The following is a 17,772-nucleotide window of genomic DNA, read 5'->3' as shown; positions in this document are numbered from 1 at the left end:
CATTGACAAACGTGTTGTACAGTATGATACAAGTGATATGTGTAACGATAATAAGTCGAGCAATGATACGGCAACGCAGCCATGTTATTAAAAGGTTCTTCTCGGAATCTAGATCTAATTTTATTTTTTTCTTTTTAATTAAAAATATAAGACATAATCTTGGATTTAATAATAAGTTTGGAATATAAACCATGTATAGAGAGAGGTGGGTGTAGATATAAACGATAATGCATAATTCATTGAGAATGTAAATGTAAGCGATATGTGGAACATCATAGTGGAATGGTCACAAAGGATCTAAAAGGCCGAAGGTGTCAAATGACAACTGATGAGAAGGGTAAACATAAAGCGTAAGAGAGAAAGAATATAGCCGAAGAGAGGAAGTAGCGTGTAAAAGGATGACAAAGAGAGATAGAGTTCTCCGAAGAGTGGTGAAGGATTAATGGTGTCGTAGCCCCGATTACTGATTAACTCCTATCAAAGTACTTCGCGATTCGTTAATCTCTCGATTACCATCACACTAAGCTTTCCGAACCTGTTGCACTCCTTTAGTGAGTGATTATTCTGTGAACTACGGTTGTCTTCTCGAGAAACGTCGTTATTCTTATTATAATTAACTATTATCAGATAGAGAACTCTTGATCTTTTGCTCTGCTGCGAGTTAGTCCCCCTTAACATTTAGATTTCTATCACGTCATCTTGTTTTTGAAATTTTTATTAAATTTTTTATTAATAGTTTTATTTGAATTTCTTAATAGTATTGATGATCTTTAAAGGTGAAATGATGGTATCATTATAAACATAAGATTAAAAAATATGAACGGATAATATAAATAGATAATTATTCTTAGTATAATATAGAAGATATACACACTAATTAGAATAAAAATAGAAATTATAAAAGAAAATTAACATATATATATAATATATAAAGTAAAATAAACAATTAAAATATTGTATTTTAATTGGTTTGTATTTCAATAATTGAAAAATCACACGAAATCCTTTCATAACATTAAATATTAAAAAATTCTTCTAATATCAATGCTTTTCTCAAAGTACGTATATATACATATATATATATATCAATTAGCAAATATTAAGAAAAAATAATATAATTTATTCGAAATTTTAACGCTCACATATTGCATTAATGCACCAATAACGTCGAAATCTTAATGTAACTTGTAGTTGCAACAAAATTGTAGTCGATATTCAAGACTATATAGAGATAGCATAAAGTATTATTATCATGTTTGCGCGATAATATAAGTATCAGCTATATAAATCGACAATATCAGTGTCGAGAATTGTGACCGATCGATATAAGTTTGTAGAGTGAATTCATCTCGAATCTCAAGTTTCAAGCACATCAAAGGTGCTTCAATCAGTAATAATTAGTGTCATCTAATTATAGATACTTACTTCTGTGTCCCTTATCCGTAACTGGATCTCTCCTCAGCTTTACCCTCCTCTTCGTATTCATTCGTGGAGCTGAAAGAAATATAAACGCAACTTTATAACTCAGCAATTTTAATTAACTTTAATTAATCGTCTCGTATATTTCTATACTTTAACAATATCCAAAGAAGTAAAATCATGAAAATAAATAGAAAAATTACGAAATTAAATAAAAAAGTATATAAATAAGTTTAATACGTGAATATATACAAAGACGTACTATAAAAAATAATATTGATAAAAAATGTATATTATACACACAACAAAATATATAACAAATATATGACAACTTTATGAAAATTATTTAAATCTTTTTGTGAAAGAGCTGGAACTTTATTATATACATAACGAAATTCTGAAAAATAAAATTAATCTTACAGAAATCAAAACACAGTCGTAATTCATAGATTTCATTTAAAAATAAAATTCGTGAAATAGTGTGACAGAAAAACATTTTTTTTTCTAATTTGAAATTGAAATGTAGATCGAAATATATGCTCACGGCTAGATAACAGCTTTTGGAATATTTCCACGAAATATGAAAGAACAGGTTGATCATAAAACTTGCCATGATTTTAACAGATGTATGCTGCTCGAATTAATTTATAACATGATAGATTAAAAAAAAATGAAATTTATTTAACTGTCGATCATCGATTGCAGAGCATGTGAAACGAGATTGATAGATATTATTCCACGTAATATCTATCAGTCATTTTACACACGCCGATATATAAATCGTACTAGTATCTGTGCAAGCGACAAGCTTAACTGAAGTTGTTGCATTTTATGCGGGACCGAAAAACTCTACTTAATACACGCGTCACGGCGAGCTGTTGTATAAAAGGGCCGCGAAGCGAGGCGAAGTGAATTACGGTCGAGATTTTTGCACAATTCCTTTTTTTTATAATGCGCCCCGGCAATTTCTGCTCGATGTAGCATAAAGACGATTTAGGCACAGCCTCCGATTAAATCTCTTCTACGTTCAAACCCGACACTTCACCTCGGAAAGTTGATTTGCAGACAAATTTGAGATAAAACATATCGATGTGACGAAGTGAAAGTGAAGTAAATTTTTAATCTTGTGAAACGTAGATAGATTTGTTGAAAAGACAGAAGCAATAATGAAAAGCTTCAAATCAAAAATAAGAAAAGGCAATGAATCATGTCAATTATTCTTGCATTTACATTAATATCTTTTAACGAATTCGTGTCCTATCTACGCCAATTGACAGGTTACGAAGTTATACAATCGAATTTATACAGCAATTAGGTACTTAACGAATTCAAATACAATAAAAATACAATAAAAAGATATTTTTACATAATGTATTTTACATATTGTATTTAATATTTTAACATAAAAGTATAGGATAACTCCGGTATGTACGCCGCATCTATCAAAAACTTAATTTATTAAGTATTATTTACTATGTTTAAAGTAAACGAACTGTATCAGTAAAAACTTTGTACTATCTACTATCAAAAAAATATTAGAAATCCGAAATATTTATTTTTCATATTAAAAAATGAACTTTTTGAAATCCCCTTGCATTTTTGCCATATATCCCATAGGGGTGAGATAACAGAGCAGTTGAGCGAAAATTACCCCTATTCCTTCTATTTTTTTCTGACTTCTGCGGCGTAAATCCCAGCGCGGCATATTTGCCGGAGTTACCCCATTATATGTGCATATGCAGTATGTAAATAATTAAACAATCTTATTGTGCATATTATGTTACGATTTGATTCTTAACATTTGTATTTGGTATTCTTAATATTCATATGCAAAAACCGACGAACAGGAAATTTCCTAACGTAATTGCATTACACTTAAAGAAATTGTTTAATTACGTATATATGCACTTTCCAAGTCGATACAACTTTAAATGAAAAACGTTGAACACAATTCTGTGCGAATTTCATTATAGTAGGTTAGCACTATGACGCTACAAGTTTGAATGTTGTGCAATTATTTAGCATATAAAATGCTCGATTATCTTTCTACTTTTCATTTTTTAGCATGTTTTATCGCGATACATTTGTTATTAGTAGGTAAATTAATTTGCTACATATTAAAATAAATTAAATGCAAGGCTTTAATTTTCTAAGCTTAGGAAATTTCACAATCTTCGTCGAGTCAACAAGTAAGAGTTTATCTATTTAATTTGTTTCTAAGCAGCATTTATATACGATTTGTTTCTATTTAAGTATTATTTATGTATGATAAATATATATTAATCTTACAACGAAAAGTGGAGGAAAAATATAACAAACTTATAATGCAATCTAATTAGTTTTAAACCGCTTTAACAAGCAAATTCGAATTAAATTATGAAATGTGTTTTTACTTTATCTTAAAAATTATATGAAATTACCAGTAATTAAAATTCTTTAATTCGTGTGTATTTATAATTATATATTTTCACGCATTCTTTAATTCAGAAAATATTTTAGAGAGAGACCCTGTCCTTACGAGGCGTATAATTACGTGACCCACTAACGATTTTAACAAACGACTCTTTGCAAACTGCGTTATCCGCCGTCGCAGCGGTGAGCTTGCACATGTTAAAATTACATACAATCACTTTAATATGAAAGGTACATGTTATCTTCGCACTTCTGCTTCGCTCTCTTCCTCTTTCTATCTTTCACGACCTTCTCGCGTTTCTCGTTTCGTCTCATGCGCAGTTTGTTGCATCGCAGTTTATCGGGATGGACGATGCCGTAATCTGCCTTCCGATCGACATGCCGTTAATGAACACGTAGACAGATCGCGATTCCCACGTAGCTCTTGCATGGCGTGTCAGATTGTGATAACCGCTGCAACTGCAATCGATATTGCGCACGGACCTACGGCTAGGAGTTGCCTGCCGGGCGAGAAAAATGAAACGGTCCGCTTTTGCAGCTGTAACTCGGTGTGACCCGTCAGTGAAAAGAAAAATACTACGTCGAGTGGTCTCGTGATATCTTCGAAAAACCGTAAACGTTGGAAACGATCCAAATGTTTCTTGCGTGCTTTCAAGTGTCCGCTGTCGACCATCAATTTCTTATATAATCGTGAAAGACGACAGTATCGCTATCGAATAATTTCTTTTATTTTTCGCGTTATTTCGTTGTCAAATAACGATCGTAATTTCAAAAGTTTATAGAAATCTTATGAAACAATATTTAAATGTTAGACAAGTCATTATATAATATTTTCATATACATATATATTTTATAATAAATTATTATATATTGTGAGAACTTGAGAAGAGGGACGTAATTCAATTATAAATATTATACAAGATACAAAATCATTAATTGAATAAATTTTGAATTATTTTCTCTCGGAAGATATTTATATATATTTCATGAAATTAATATATTAAAGATTTAGTCTGTATGTTATTGAATCAATGTTTGAACTTCAAAAGATGATTTTCCTTTAATTTTAATTAAATATGATGAGAAAATGATGGGTTGCTTTTATAGAAAGGTTTAAAAAATTAGGTCAGCTATAATAAAAAGATAGTGCATCGTGACTGAATTAAGTTACTTAGCTTCTCATCTCTAATGATGATAAAATCATTCAGCTAACGCAAAACTTATCTATGCAGATCTCATTGCATAACGGTAAATTTTTAGAAATGATGTTGCACATGTATCGTAATCGCGAGTATTTAAACATAAGGATGATAATTATTATCTAATTTACTCCGTTTTTAACATTAAACTTCGATCAGAAGGCTTTTAAATAATACCTTGCAGTATCTCATTGAATAACATTTTTGTGTACGAAAGATAGAATAATTAAGCTTTTTCGTTTTTTTTTGTTATAATAAATTATGTTTATATCCAAGAATTGTAGCAGTGAAGACGATCGATTAAACGCGTTTAAATACGCTTCTTTTCTATTGTAATATAAGCTTATTGTTAGAACGGACATAAAATAGGAATATAAAGCGTGCTGTTTGAGATATTTCTATATAGCTCAGTAATCGACGCAGAGAAATATGTCGAGTCAGAGCTATAGCACGATTCGATTCCTTCGAACAATAAAAAAGAAACTTTAAATTCGCCGCAACAGGCTGAGTTATGATTTCACGATTCCGCTTCGTGCAATTTGATATATATATTTAAAAAGAAAAAAGGAACTATTGCTTTCAAATTACAGGCTACGATCTTAACTCTTCGAGTAAAAATCCTTCGCTATATGCATGCATTTTAATGACTGTTATCATACAACAAGGCTATTCCTTCTCTTTGAAAATTTTTTAATCATAAAAAGCAAAATACATTTATCGTCGGTATAAAAAGAAGTTTTTTCATGACAAATTTAAAAGTCCGCTAAAAATTTATTAGATAAACATTAGCGACTGATAAACGAGAAATATGATATACTTTATCTCGCTCTGTTGGAATACATTATTTTTTGTAAAAATTATCTCTGTATTTATTTATAGAGCGGCGAGGAAGATTCTCTCGTATCGACGCGCGCTTATCATCGATCTTAGTTATGTATTGTAATACCACTCCTATGCGGAGAGTGATTCTGTTAAAAGCAAGTCGCGCGTAAATTGCATGCAAACCGAGGCCGATGTCCGATCGTGCTGATATCGGATACCGCGCAATAATTAACATGTGTTACTATTGCAAGATACGGACCGTTTTGTTATTTCCCGCAGCAAATTAATCGGTATTTGAGCTCGACACTCTGGGCCTCTCTCGAATGAGAGAACGGATTCACGGTGACCTACGAAATTAAATTCCCGATTTTTAATTAACGAGATTTCACTATTGGCAGGACAAAAACCTCGGAGTTAACTGAAACTGATGTTGTCCGGGAAATTGAATCACCACTTGTGGCAAGCCCGCAGCTCGATCGATCAAACGCAGTTTTCTTTCTCCTCTTTTTTTTGTATAATGCTAACATTTGCACTCATAGTAAAGCATTTCTATGATTTATAGATATCCAGTTTCAATAAGCCATAAAATCATTCATGAAAAGTTAGATAAACGTTAAGTCTTACGTTACATGACTAATAATAAGAAATTTATTTCTACGGAACGCGAAGACGGATAATCACTGTGTATATATAAATATGTATAAATATCGTTTTACGATATGGCAGTATTACATAAAAAAAATGATTTTGCTAGAATATCTAAAAATTCAGCTAGATACAAATTTGAAAATAATTTTGTAGGACTATCAAAGTAATTATGTAGGATGAGCAACACTCTGTAAAAAGTTTTGACATTCTAGTAATCATCAATTTAATTGTGTTCTGTGTGTGTGTGTGTGTGTGTGTGTGTGTGTGTGTGTGTGTGTGTGTGTGTGTGTTGAAAATTATCTTCTTAATTATGAGGTTAGTAGTGCTGTAACTAACTTAGGTTGTGTTCCGTCAGCTGTGGCGAAAATTATCTTTTTAATTACGAAGTTGGTAGCGCTATAACTAACTTAACGGTGTTCTGTAATGGATCAGCTGACACTGTGATTTCTACAGATATCTAGATCTAGACATCGGATTCTCTTATGCAATTATATATTTTTTCAGAAAGCAGATTGGGAAGTAAGACCAAAATAAAAATTTGTCTTATTGAAAAAAAGGATTCTAAAAATGCATTTTAATGTATTTATTTGTACATATTGTGCATATTTTATGTATATTTTCATATTTTGTCTGAATAAAAAATCCGATCCATCTAGTGTTGTCCAGGAGAGAGATTATTTTTTGCTTTTTATAATAATTAGTTAATTATTTATCATTATACACATTATTTATTAAAACATTATTTAATAAAAATTTTGACTCTAGAAATTTTGAAGACTAGCAAAATGAATCTCAAAGAAGTATATATGAAGCTAAAGTCGTAGTTTTTATTATGTATGTCAATGAATTAAATTGAATGCTTTATCGCGCATTGGTGCATAATAAACTTTATCGTATATTAATGAAGTACAGAAACATAATACAGTCTTGTGCAAAAATGTGATCATATTTTTTTATTTATATACATTTTTAATTATAATTATTATGATAAAAAGTAAAAAAAATTTTTTTCTTCTGGACAACAATGAAAATCACAATAGACGTTTTCCAGTAAAGACACAATATAACACACTGAATCATTCTTATTTAATGTTGACAAACAACAAGAATGATTCACTGTAGATATTATAATGCTGAAAAATGCCCAAAATCAGCTGATCCATTATAAAACGTTAAGTTACTTATAGCGTTATCAACCTCGTAAACTAAAAAGATAATTTTCAACACAAAGCTAACGGAACCCTTGTGAGTCCTATATATACTCGTAATTTTGATGGTCTAACAAAATTATTTTCAGATCTGTATTTAGTTAACGTTTTAGATAAAACAAAGCTTCTTTCCGTGCAAACTTATGGTATTAAGTAAGTTATATACGTTTTCCGTAGTAAAGAATATAGAAAAATATTAGAGAACAATAAATAATCGGTAAAAAAAGGTAGTAACGTCAAATTAAGATATACGTATCGTTTTGAAAGTATTTCCATAATAAAGCTTACCAGGATCACTGTCGACGTCATGAATAACAATCTTGATACCTTCCCCGTCGACCAGACTTCCCTGCCTAGGTAATTCGCGTTCTTCAGCAGCAACTCTGCTAACAACGGCCGTAGGACCACCTTTTACCGCTCCTGGTTGAGCCGAAGTTAACGCTCTTATCGCATTTATGTCGGGTCTAAAATAACACATAAAAGATTTATGAGAGATATTTTAGTGAAAAAATAATTTTAATAAATTTTTTATATCCTGTAAAAGGGGTTTGATATCTTTAGAAAAGGGTTTAAAGATAATTTTTTAAATTAATTTACATTTACACAATAAAAACAATTAAAATGATTGAAAAAGCTAAGTACAACATTTACTTGCTAAACATTATCGAATTAAACTTAACCTTATAACACAATTATTGGCACAATATTGCTCAAATATTATATAACTAACTTTAATCAATTTGTCACTAATAAATTGCTACTGAAATATTTAACTTGTAAATTTTGAGTATATTGTATAAATTCTTAATAACTTTCTATAACTTTGAAAAATTTTTTATTGATTCGCTTTAATTATCCACTAGCAAATAAAAGGAGCAAATTATTTGAACGACACATGCAAATTGTTACGAAAACCGTTAATGACTCTCATTGCTATAAGCATGGATATAAGCTGACTTAAGTGACCGATTATAATCATTATGCGGATTAGGCGGATTCAGATCCTCATGAGTTAAGCCGCAAGATTGATATTGACTGCCCACGTGGAAACTAGTTTTATTATTGCGAAACTACCTCAATAGCCAAGACAAGTTTAATAATTTTACCAGCGCTCGAGGCGAAGCTCGAAAAACGTTACATCCAATATCGACTTTCAGCTTTCTCGGTTAAAGTTGCGATAATAAACCGCTGAGAAATATTATTTCACTTGATAAATATCAGTATATGTTGACTATATTGACTTTAAAATTGTGTAACTTTTAACAGCTCTAAATTTCAATGATATTAAGCGGTATCTGTATTACTTATTTCTTTATTTGATATTAGGTGATACATACTTAAATTTCTTTTGAGCATTTAATTGAAATTTTTATTTTAATTATGGAAACTTGCTAAATTAGATTTTCTTTACAATGGAAAAAATGGATGAAGAAGATATGAAAAATATAGTCAATTAACTAACGATTTTATTAAATGAAAATGAAGTTTTTTTGATTTTATAACGAGATGTAGTCGCAATTGTGTTAAACTGTCTGCCGCGCGGTGAGCATCCCCAGGCACGCCATAAATTTACTCGTCCACGTTGGTACGATGCCATGGACACAAATTACCGTCCTAATTCTAGACCATAAAGGCTAAGGAAGCTTACGCTTGAGGTTCATAAAGTAACCCTAACCGCTTTAACCATCCTACTTCGCACGAAAACAATCGATGGCTTTGTGCCGAATCCTGTTTGAAAATATTTAGCTCTAAATATGCAAATCAGATTTTAATCCGAAATAACATCTATACTTGATTTTTACATAATGTAAAAAATTAAAAATGGCTATATCTGTACAGATTTCTTAATTATCTTTATGCACTGAAAAAAATTTTAATCATTTTTGGTCCAATGAATAATCGTTAATTAATGTCCGACTTAATATAGTTAATTCATTGATACGATAACTGAATTCATCTATATAATTACATATTCATTCTTTGCAATGAATTCTAGTAATAGTTTTATAACCTAAATCATGATGAGAATTCATTGGACCAATTTTCATTATTTTTTCATAATTCAATGAATATTTTATTGTATTTACTATACATACAGTTTTGGTTCAGTGTGACTTTTTTTTGAAAACAATTTTTTTAAATCATTTTAAACCAAGTTTTTTTTACGTTCTGACAGTGCAACAAACATAACATGCAAACTGAATGCTTTTATTATAATATCATCAGACTTCTTTAAAAATTGTTTTTAGAAATTTTAGAAAAATAAGAAATTTAGTTCTATGAAGATACAGGCTTCTTGCGTAAAAAAAACTTCGATTCATTCAGTATTAAATGTATAAAAATATATTCTTAGGTGTAAATATACCAAGAGAAAAAGGTTAGAATACTGGTGCACTACCGAGTGTATGTAGTGCGGTGTCTATACGAGCTTCGGTGTATAACATATTGAAAGTTGCCGACATAATCGTGCCAAAGTTTCTCGTGTAAAAGAGAAATTCAAGCGATAGTTATGGCAAGAGAGAAAGCATTTTCTGGAAACTAAAGAATAAATGAAGAAATGTGAGGTTAAAGTTTACATGAAGTATTCATATTTACGAAGTATTAAAAATATATACGTCGCAGCACTCCGTTCTTTAAAAAGTACGAAATATTTATTTCGTAATATTTTATAATTGAAGTCATATGTACCCGTAGCTTTCAAAGCCCTTTTGAAATGTTAAAAAGTTATAGTATTAAATGTTGAATATGAAATCTTCGTTAAAGTTTATTAAAAATTAAAAAGTTATATTGAGCGATCTAGTTATATTGTAAAGATTTGGTGATCTTTTTGACGGAATTTTCTTCAAATCCATGTTATCAAGAAAACGTGATCGCGCGACTCTTGAAGTTGTAAAGAAGTCCGTTAGAAGTTTCAGACGCCTTTTTTGACTGACACAAGAACTATAAGAGATATTTTCAAACATCAATTGAAGAAATATAGACATTGCATTTTTATCATTTTACTTTAAAACCGGAAAAGTTACCACGCCGATTCGCAAAATAAATAGAAATTCATAAAACGGTTTGCGAACCGGTTACAAATTATTGTCTGGAAGGTCCTGTGGTTGCACTGCATTAAACAAACGATATCGTGGCGTGCATGACGTTAATGCAACCGCTTCGCTGCATCTTCCGTTTCTCTTGCAAATTGAAACTTGCAATTCCGTCGGCTGAGTCAACGTACGCCCTGCAGCGCTGGGCTTATCTCGCATTTTTATGCGCAGCGTTGAAGACCCGAAAAAAAGATAAAAACGAAGAAGAAAACGGTGTAACGCTGAGGCGAACGAGATAGATTTCAAACGAGCCGTGCAACTTTTAACGAATGTCCCCGTAAAAGCGTTTCCGTATCTTCAGCAATAACTCTGCGATCGTGGCACGGCGATTATTGAATCGTTTTGTGAAAAGGTAGAAAAGAGAGAAGAATATCTACACGTATGAGAAATTATCGACGCTATCTGTATTTCTTTATTTCTTATTTTATAAGTAACGATTTTTAAGTATTATATAGTATGACGTACAGGATCGATAGTGATATTAAAAGACTTCCTTATTGTCTCGCGTTTTGTAAGCTTCTTTCCTGTTGTCTCGTCGTTTTCGAGACATTCGTAATCACATTTTAAATCTCTCTTTTGTAGTATTACTTGCAGTCATCGCTTGGTCTTAGAATATAACTAAATGTAGTTATAAATGTAATATAAAAAAAGAATATTTTATTTAATTTCAAATTTCTTTTCTTTGGTATAGTCTGTACAAGAAAAAACGCATTTTATATATATATATAATATAAATATATAGATTTTATATTATTTTTAAATTGAAAACAAGTAGATTTTTATAATCCTGATTAACTTCCAATAATATCAACTATTTGAATTTAACTGAAAAAGGGATTTGTCTTTTATTTATGTTATACACGTATTCTTTTTAACAAAATAAAAAAAATAACATATTTTTTTATATTTGAAAGTAATATAAAAAGTTTGATGGCGATTTAGAACCTGGATGAAAAATTATTTCAATTAAAAGTAGACATGTTTTTTAAAAAAATAGTTAGCATATATATATTGTCATATATATGTATTATATATATTATATATATATATATATATAAAATAAGAAAATTTTTATTTAAACTATTGTTTTGAGGAAATATAAAGGGGAGAAAAGTAGTTACACGTATGAGAAATTATGGGCGCTATCTGTATCTATTTGTTATAATTAAAATTGTAAAATATAAATATTGATTGGATTTTATTGAATATTTTATATATAATACATACAACATTTATTTTTATGTAGAAAGTATAAGTTTCCAATTTTAGTAACTTTTTGTAGGAACTATACACTTGATACAACTTTAAAATAAAGTTTTACTTCGTAAAAATGCTTTAAAAGTCTTAAAAGGCACATGAAAATATATTTTTTAAATATTAGATATTTCTAGAATTAGATTATTTTTATCAATTTTTTTTGTCAAAGAATTGACTGAAAATTCATCAAAGAATCTGTTATTAATAGCGGTTACAAAGGCGGAATCACCGTATCAGAGCATAAAATAGACTTCCTTTGATCTTACATTGATTGTTATTTCTTCTATAACCGGGTTCAATCATGCGAATTCGCTTGGTATCGACAAGAAGCGATTTCGGTCGCAAGCACTCGACCTTTAAAATATGAAATCGTTGATTTGACGAAATCTTGCTTTAAACGTACGAGCGCAAGAGACGTTTATTTCGGTACAAATAAAAATATAACAGCCGCTGAGGAAATCTTTTTGGAAACATCTCGATCATACAGATCAAAAGTGAAAATAGCGAACGATTTCATATCTGATTTCCTTTCAAATCTCATATTTTGATGGAGTAGAAAGTGCGTTTTGGAACAGATAAAGTTGCGTGTAAATCCGTGAGATTTCTTGAAGTTTTGCCGATAATTTTCCTCTAAAAATATATATTTTTCTTCATTTTCTTTTATTTGCACAAAGATACTATTTCAGAATTACTTTATCTTTTATAGTTTGTATGAGACGTGTCCTAAATTATGTTTTAAAGTCAATATTATTTGCCTTTATTATATATAATTACAAAAAAAGCATTATTAGAGGAAGGTCACCGATACCGACATACCACTTTGTTTTTAGACAATATTTCTTAAACAAAAGGTAAAAATACAACTTCAAAAACATAAATACAAACTAAAAAGTGTCTTCTATCAGATAGTATAAGTAGTTTTTATAATACTGTTTGCAATTTTGCAATAATTAAGTAATAAAAGTTTTTCGTAAGTTATGCAAAAATGAGCGTCTGACAAAATGGGCTCCAAAACTGATATAGTAGGCAACAACGCCAACATTCCTATTCTATAAATAAAGATATATCCTATTCTATAAAGAAAACTAATTTATGAAACTATAAACATTTAAAATGACATAATATTATCAATAATACAGTCACTATTATTTTAATTACGCAATTTGCAAAAGAATACCGTAAGAATTTTCTTCTCGGATTCATAAAATTTGTTTTTAACTGATTTGGTATAGAAATAAGCTATAAATATATAAATTATGAGTTTGTACTTCTTTAATTAGCTAAACAGATCACGTTTTTATTAGTATCAATAAGGTGCAAAGATTAGTTTCTAAGAAATAAGGGGATGTCGCTTTAAAAGACCTATGTCAGTATCGGTGATCTATATATACCTCTATATTTTTTTAGAAAGAGAATTGCAAAATTTTATATAAATAGGTATAAAATGAAAAAGATAAAGATAAATTCAAGATATTTAAAATATGAGAAGCGTATAATATTTTATATATGAAAAATATAAAGGTTATCCAGTTTTTAAAAACTTATAGTAACAATAATTTAAAAAAAAATTTCAAAATTTTTTATATCCAAGATTTTCTGGAAATTCTATCTATGTGATTATGTAGAAATTATTATGAATAATCTATAATAGATTTCTCTTATAACAAATAAAGTCTCAATATTAAAAGAATTAAAAATAGGTCAGGACAGAAATGCAATAATGTATAGTTTTTTAATATTTTCCGAAGACGCTATAGGTTTTATATGTTTCCAAAAAGATTTATTAATTCTTTAAAAGGAGAGAATTTTTTTTCACGTGTCCGCGGCATGCAAATTAAGTTCAAGCATATATCTTTTTTTTAAAACATAAATTAAGACTGAAATGTATATGGATGTTACGAATAAATTAACAAGATGAATAATCAAGAGCAGGTTTCTGTGGCTAGCGGTAATGTATAGTATGACAACGTAACTGGCGTATAACAAAATTAGTTTTTAGAATAGTGGGAGAATAGTATAGTAAATAGAAAAGAACTGAGAGGGGAATAGAATTAAAGGAATTAGTTTCAAGGAATATAAACTGCAATCAGAATGCAATTAAATATTATTTAGACATGTGATCGCAGAAGTAAGTGCTTTTTGTTGAATTCCTCATCAAAATTTCTTTTTTCATTCCTAATAGGAAGTCGTATTGCATTCATATCGAATTCTACGATCAAATGCAATGGAATGTCACATGTCGGCTTCAAAAGAGGATTTCTCTCTCTCTCTCTCTCTCTTTCTCTCTTTCTTTCAGTTTTGTGCGAGGGTTAGTCGGAGCTAGATGGAAATTTACAAGATCATATCCCTTTATGAGATTCTTCCCGTTCTTTTCATTGCAGCTCATAGCCACTCTTTGAAGGAGAATCGCTTAATTGCGCAGTGCCATCACGAACTCCGACAGAATAAAAGCTTTTCCTGGTCGTTTCGCTGAATAAGAATGAGCTGCGCGGCGATATCGATTAGTACACTCTGTCGAGAGTCTACATAAAAAAAGAGTCCTGTTTTACTTGCACGTTACTTTCTTATTGTGTGTGTGAGCATTATTTTCTTGTTGAAAAAATGTAAAGTTGAAATATAAGAAAAAAGCACACACAAAGAGAGCTAAACTGTAGCAATGTCTATACATTATTGATAATAACAAAAAAATTAATTTCTATATATTTAGCATTTTTTAAATAATTAAGCTTATTTCAGTTTCCGATTAAAATCGTTTTGAAACAAACATTATTCAGAAAATTATTTAGAAATTATTTAGAAGTTGTAAAACTTATAAACATTAAAAGTTTGTTGTTGCGTAAACAAGTTATATAAATTTTGTATAAAATTTATATAACTGTAAATTGTATAAAATTTGCTAGAATTAAGAAAATTCTGCATAATTACGATAAATTGCAGGTTTGCGCATTTATGTTATTGTTCTTGTATTTTAGTTACGGAAACTCAAGTTATATTAAAAGATGAACACAGGACAAAATAACGAAACACGATAATTAAATTAAATCGCAGCTCCGTAAGTAAATAGGAATTATAAGATTACACGATTAAAAAATTATGTCGCGGCCAGAGTTAGGGGAAACAATAATTACTCGGACGGGCCATAAGTAAACGAGAATTAAAACTTTATTATTACATTTCTAACTTTTGTTGAGAAAAGGAAGAAGTATGATGTAAGTTATTGTATTTTCTCTCTTTCTCTTTAGAATTTTTTGTAAATTACTTACGTCATTAAAAAAAATAAGAAAGAAAAACTTTGAACTAATTTCTTTTATAATGTTTAAGTACTTTGTAGAAAATCTGCATTTTTAAATTTGTTAATTACTCTCTCTAGGTTCTGTATTTCTTTCTATATTTGCATAATAGTCAAGTAAATTTTTTATTCTTTAAAAGAAATTGTTATGATAAATCTAAATAAAAATTCAGTGTTAATTTATTATCTTTCTCAAATCAAATATAATGAAGTTAATGAATGATGATACAATGTCAATAATAAACTTAGATGATTTGCTGAAAACATAAAAGTTTTTTACACAATGGGCGTGAATTCTTATTATAGAATCAAGTTTTTGAAGTTACCACAAGAGAGAAAGACAAGGTAACTTTACTCGACGCGTGAGATAAGTTGAAAATTTACTAGCAGCAACGGAAAGTATGTCAGTTAAGACGTGCGATATTCAGTAGAATTATCGGGACGAGTTACCCTGATTTCCGACGGTTTACCGAGTTGACGATACCTATAGGTCGTGGTTGATGCGGTGCACGGTCAGCCGATGCAAGCATTCGAAACACGACCAAATTTCGACGTAGCAACACGGTCATACACAGTAAAAAAATTTGTGTATTTGTGTTGGAAACGGTCCGCTCACGTTTGTGTTAACAGTTTGTGTTGAATTTTTTAACATATTCGAGTGTTAATTTAACATAATGTGGTTATGTTATTTAAAGATTTTTTGTGAAATTGATATTCAATGTTCAGTTCTAACAGCAGTTCTTATGTCTCTCAATTTAGCAATCTAGATATCTCGAAATTGAGGTCGACGAATGGTGCCGCTTTAGATAGTACCTACATTGATCGTGAATAATCGATGACTTTTTTTGAAAGCGTAAAAACGGATCACATGTATTTTGAAAAGTTGTATATATAATGCTTCGTTCATTAGATTAAATTACAAGAGACATTCCATTTCTTCTATATATAACTGTAAGTTCGTCGTGTCCGATAAACAAGTAAATTAATTTCTCAAGTGATATAACACTCACAAATCGCAAAAAATTATAATTTTTGGATGGTGATACTGTAAAAAAAAAAGACATAAACTAAAGAAATTATACGAAAAAATGTTTACAACGATGTTTGTTTCGCGAATAAATTAAAGTTGCTTACAATTCGTTCAATTAGATTTATATTTTGAAATTAGTCAATTAATATCTATCATTAATTTAAATTTCTGTATATTTATAAAAAACTATAAAAAAGAGAGAGAGAGAGAGAGAGAAATATTACAATATTGTAATTTCTAATAACTAATATCTATACACGGAAAGAACGGTTTTGCTGAAGTATCTAAAAATTTAGCTAAGTTTGAAAATAATTTGGTTTGGATCATCGAAGCATTGTCATCAATTAAGCGTTCTATATAATTATTTTGATGACAATTATTTTTTGTATCTACTCTCTAATCATCAGTGAATCAGTGTATTATCACTGACTTCAGTGCTACACTTATAACTGTAATATCTATTGAAGCGAATATTTATTGTTTTTCAGTAATAATACATCTGATTCATTTTGAGAAGTTATGGTTTCTACAGATTGAATCTGCAGAAAATCATAACCTCTAAAATGAATCAGTGTATTATTACTGAAAAACAGAAAATATTTGCTGATGACTTCAGTGCTATACTTATAACTGATGTAATCAGTAATAATACACTAATTCACTTTTAAAGAGTAGCTAAATTTTTAGATACTTCAGAAAAACCGTTCTTTCTGCATAGTAACTTTCTGCATAGTAACTTTCTGCATAGCATCTTTAATATTTTAAAACGTGTTTCAAAATTGACTTGTGAGTATGAAGAATTAATATGTAGGTATAAGCGTCAGCTTTCAATGCCATCTGGCTGTATGAGATAATAACGATTACGTGATCTAGATGATTTATAACGCTGACTGATGACTTTAACTCATCATCTTTCACAAACTTTTTCACCCGGCTAGAAGAAAGATGATGACGGCGAAGGATCACGAAGGTTAAGCCAATTTTGACAAGAGCGATACATCATCGCGCGATCCTTCCGCCAAACATCCCGACTCCTTCGTATGAGCGTAACAACCTGTTCGAGGGATGACACTTCCTTATCTCCGATACCTTTTGATTTTTTCGATATAGAAAACGCTGAAAGAAATCTTTGACCGCGATTATTGGATTATATCAGCAGCGATTGAATTAAATGCCCAGGTTTTAAGTCGCACAGAAAAAAGAAATATTATTTTTTAATCAGATTTAGATAAGCGTATATGGAAAAAATTTAGCTAGATCTAAAAATAATTTTGTTGAACTAATATCAAAATATTAAAATAATTATTATGTAGAATGTGAAGTACAATATACTGTAAACATTTTTACTTTTTAGTAATCAATTTGAGTTGTCCTTATACATAATTATTTTGATGAT

At 29.7% G+C, this 17,772-nt stretch overlaps 1 protein-coding gene across 1 annotated transcript in view; it reads right to left on the bottom strand.

Moving 5' to 3' along the window:
* Positions 1 to 17,772, bottom strand: part of Fife (regulating synaptic membrane exocytosis protein fife) — a 162,505-nt gene that overhangs the window by 60,189 nt on the left and 84,544 nt on the right. Inside the window, exons 10-11 of the mRNA XM_018449833.1 lie at positions 7,997 to 8,172; positions 1,426 to 1,494 (exon numbers count right to left, since the gene is read on the bottom strand). Coding sequence (XP_018305335.1) covers positions 1,426 to 1,494; positions 7,997 to 8,172 — 245 coding nt within the window. The remainder of the gene's footprint in view (positions 1 to 1,425; positions 1,495 to 7,996; positions 8,173 to 17,772) is intronic.

Source organism: Mycetomoellerius zeteki, unplaced genomic scaffold, assembly GCF_001594055.1.
Source record: "Mycetomoellerius zeteki isolate Tzet28-1 unplaced genomic scaffold, Tzet1.0 scaffold25, whole genome shotgun sequence".
Lineage (NCBI taxonomy): Eukaryota > Metazoa > Arthropoda > Insecta > Hymenoptera > Formicidae > Mycetomoellerius > Mycetomoellerius zeteki.
This window is presented reverse-complemented; position numbering and strand designations above follow the sequence as displayed.